This window comes from Notothenia coriiceps, unplaced genomic scaffold (assembly GCF_000735185.1).
Source record: "Notothenia coriiceps isolate Sejong01 unplaced genomic scaffold, NC01 NC01_scaffold00033362, whole genome shotgun sequence".
NCBI classification, from domain to species: Eukaryota; Metazoa; Chordata; class Actinopteri; order Perciformes; family Nototheniidae; genus Notothenia; species Notothenia coriiceps.
Window position 1 is genome coordinate 1 of NW_011366063.1, and position 4100 is coordinate 4100.

General features: G+C 38.5%; 1 protein-coding gene across 1 annotated transcript; it reads right to left on the reverse strand.

The window, feature by feature from the left end:
• Positions 1-76: 76 nt before the first annotated feature.
• Positions 77-2768, reverse strand: LOC104961471 (guanine nucleotide-binding protein G(o) subunit alpha-like). The gene is made up of 2 exons (XM_010789766.1): positions 2578-2768; positions 77-1310 (listed from the first exon to the last, which is right to left on the reverse strand). The coding sequence occupies exons 1-2, from the start codon at positions 2723-2725 to the stop codon at positions 1123-1125; spliced, it is 336 nt and encodes a 111-aa protein (XP_010788068.1). The 5' UTR covers positions 2726-2768; the 3' UTR covers positions 77-1122.
• Between the last annotated feature and the right edge of the window lie 1332 nt (positions 2769-4100).

The window sequence follows — 4100 nt, forward strand, 5'->3', positions numbered from 1 at the left end:
TCTGTGAGGAAGTCTGAAGGAAGAGGCAGATTTTTTCCGGTTGTGTACTTTCAAATTCTAGCGCACTCGAGCTGGTTTCTCCAAAATGACCCACCCCACCTTTAACTAAAGTTATTATAATGTGTTATTATCATTCTTATTTTGGACATTTCTCTATTTGGAAACTGTATTTGTCTTTCAGTGACAGTCCAAGCCTGTTAGCAGGCTCAGCAAAGGCTATAATATAAAAAAAAAACATGTTTAATTGTGAATTTCATATTCACCTGACATAATTAATTAAGTTTGACTTCATTTAACAATTCTACAATGTATGCTGTTCTATCTTTTTGAGTACTTTGATGATTATTTTGGAGCTCCGTGGTTTACAGGGCACAGCTAAGTTCAACAAATGCAGTCAGACAACGTGCATCTCATCCCAATAACAAAAGAAAACAAATAACACAATCCATGCCAAATAATGCAGCAGGCTCACACACAAGCTACTTTGCACAACACCTACAGAAATTCAGTTTTTCTTGCTTTGAATTTCTTCTTTGTAAGCTGGACATAACCGTGTCCAGAGTTAAATATCGCATTCAATAATAATCCTAAGAGCATCTTTCAAACATAAACTGAGTTTTAATTCAACTTGACCTGATTAAGTACAGTTTTACATCTGCCCTCCATGTGACTAAGGCACAAGTCCCATGCAAAGGCGTTTAAATGAAAATGTATGGAGAATACATTGTGGTAGAGGAGTGATTCTCATGATAACAGCTGGTTGCACTGCTAGTTAACCTGTAATGTTGGCTGCAGTTAACTAGCAATCAATCTAGTTCTTTGAGTAAGGCACTACTGTATGTACAAGCAAGTCTCAGATGGGAACGGTGTATCCCTGTAGAAATGACTGAAGGAGTTCTGCACAGTTACTGCAGTTGGTTCCTTTCTAGGTAAAAAAGGCAAATACATTTAAAGAAGTCTTAATCAACTAATTCATTGTTTAAGAGTCAAGTTGGACCAATAGCCAGCCTTTTGGGAAAGCACTACCTATCATATCGTGAAATGACAAATAAGGTCCATCCTATGTGGTACAAACTGGTAAACAAGCATCCTGTATCAATTGGCTGACATTTTCCTGAATTATCAGTACAAGCCACACCCCCGAAGGTTATTAGCTATTATGACATCAGTGACAGCATCAAAGACAAACTGGATGTTGTTGGTGTCTGTAGCGCAGGTCACATGGGCATACACCTCTTTGCTGGGCGACTTGTTCTTGCTCTCGTACTGACACTTGATGTAGTCTATTCCCTCCAAGTAAGTGTCTGGACCTGGGGAGAGAGACAAAGAGACAGAGATGACATATAGTGGGAGTCAGGTGAAGGCTACAAAGCTGTATTTTTAAATCAGTGGGCGGTCCTACATTACCAGCATCAGCAGTATTGTTGTTTTTTTATCAAAACATAACCTTGGACTTTCTAGCTCAGCACACATACTGCTGACTGCAGACACTTTGATAAATATGAAAATTGAAAGATGACAAATGAATTGCGCGATTAGAAAAAATGCATGTATCGGTATTGTTGGCAGTGTGCCTGTTTGAGAATATCTCCAATCAATCATAGTCTTTAAACAGCCACATTGTGACAGAGACTGAGTTCCCAGAGCCAAACTGGTGGAACCATTATTAACACTGTCTACTGATTCATTTTACAGAAGGGCACAATCTGCATTTGGTTTTTTAAATCTAATCTTTATTTGAATTAACGCTTTTGGAAAACATCTACTTGGCTCTCAGCCAGTAACAGAACTGTGTTTGTCAGAATAGGCACGAGGTCTGGCCATGTCAAAAGGATGAAGAGAGGGGAAGAAAAAGAGGAGGAAACAGGTTTAGAATCCTAATGGTGCGTTTCTCAGAGTCTGGCTGTGCTCTCACTAGCTTTCCCACAGTCTTGCTTTGTCTGTTTTCTCCTTTCTTTCCCCCCCTCACACTCTTCTTTTTTCAGTCCCTCTTACGTTCTGTTGTTCCCCCCCGTATCATCTTATTTTCTCCTGCATCTACCTCACTCAAGCTTTTCTGCTTTGGAAACCTGGTAATACGCCTGGTTTCATTCACTCAGTTACTTTTTGACTTCTTTGTTTTGTTCCAGACTGAGCCTATTGTCTCTTTTCTGCTTCCTTCAACTTTCTGTTTCTGTCTATTTATGCCTCCTATCCATGTATCCTTCTTCAAACAACCCCTTTGTCTATTTTCTCAGAGAAAATGATCATTTTTTACGGATAATTGATCTCTTTGCGTATTTGCCGCCAAATTCACCTATTTATCTTCTCCCTAGGATTTCTTCACAGGGCTCATAAGAAATGTTTTGAGTTAAATATGCAGAGAACTTGTGCTGATACGATAAAGGCCAGGGTTGACCAAAGATGCATCACAGTGAAAATGTGCACTGACAACATGTACGTCTCAAAGTGAGAACTGGTTGTCTTTCCTAAATCTGGTACTCTTCAAATGTCAGAGCCTCCTAGTGTCCAAACCACTATAGAGTATAGTATTTGAACTAGTAATTGAGTATCCCTATGAGGTGCATGGATATATACCAGAGTACTCGGGGAAGCAGATGGACAGTGGTGACTTGCAGATCTTGCTTTCGAAGAGATCCTTCTTGTTGAGGAAGAGGATGATGGAGGTTTCGTTAAACCACTTGTTGTTGCAGATGGAATCAAAGAGCTTCAGAGACTCGTGCATGCGGTTCTGCAGAAGAGAAAAGGGTTAATTGGGCTTTAGAAAACATTCTTCTGTATGACTATTGATCATCGATACACACTTAAAAGAACAAACCAGACAAGTGTCAACATTTGTGCAAATGTTTTCAGAAAACACATGCAAACAGATGAAGACCCCATACTGCATACACACCATTGAAACACAAAAAGGAACTGAGTAAATACAAAATGAGAAAGCAGAACAGAAGTACTGAGGGGTTCCTCATGGCTGTGGACACAGCATTTCCTGCGGCGTGTGTAGGTTTTATTTGTGTGTGAGTGCTTGTGTGTATCAAAGCATCATTAATAGCAATTATCAGTAAGCTGAGCGTTTCAGCCATGTTAAACAAAGCCATGCACTTCTAGCTTCAAAGCGGCTGCGTTCTTTAAATGTAGGATGGTACCACGACTCAATGATAGCTTAAAGGTAACCTGTGGAGTTTTGACCACTAGGGGCACTGTTGAGCAATGCATTAAAGAGGAAGCTCTCTTTTCGGAGTGCATTAGGTATTCTGCAGCGTGTGCTTCAGGACATAACCTGCTCACAGTGAGCAGAGGTTTATGTAATCTGCAGAGGCAACAACACTTTTTAAAGGTAATGAATTGTAAAGGCTGCAGCGTACCCTTGAATGAAAATAACACAAAACAGGGCGATGGAAGTGATGCACATTCAAATGAGCTTTGCACATTTCTATTTGAGGTAGGAAATTCAACGTGGGTATCAGGCCCATTGGCCACAATGCATTTTGTTTTAGAAATACTAAAAGTTTACAATGAATACTCCACAGGGTATATAAAGAATAAATGATAAACAAAATAAGTTTAAGTCCAAATGCAAACACTGTTAAATAAGCATCTGAAATGAAACCAATACAAATAAGAACTTAACAAAATATGCTTAAACCATTAATGATTCAATCAATTTAGTAGCTCGTATTATTTTCATCATTAGGCATTTTTTCATGTTAGTATATTGTGGGACATTTTTTTCGGAATTGAGTTGTTAGCCATTGTTGTTGTGCTTTGTTAGCAAAATGGCTTCATAAATCAGTGTACCTTGACTAATTATCACCAACATCCAAATCTCTGTTTGCTAATTGGTGAAAGGTGAAGAGCAAACAAAACATTGGTTTGACTTTTAATGCACATAATAAAACATAATAATTAATAAAGAAAACTAAGCATACTGCATGTAAAAGTGCTTAGTGATGAAAATGTATATGACTGATTTGTTTCAATAATGAGTTGAAAGCAGTTTCTCTCTGGATATGATCCAGTATGGCCAGTTAAACTATCAACCAATCACAATAGAGGAAATTAGTTATAGCCTTACATACAACACAATGACAGAAAAGAGG

What these genes read in the sequence shown, in the direction of transcription:
- LOC104961471 (XM_010789766.1), bottom strand. Translation starts at nt 2,725, where the DNA reads ATGCACGAGTCTCTGAAGCTCTTTGATTCCATCTGCAACAACAAGTGG. An exon ending in CTGCTTCCCCGAGTACTCTG is followed by an intron (nt 1,311 to 2,577) that starts GTATATATCCAT and finishes CTCTCTCCCCAG; the next exon opens with GTCCAGACACTTACTTGGAG.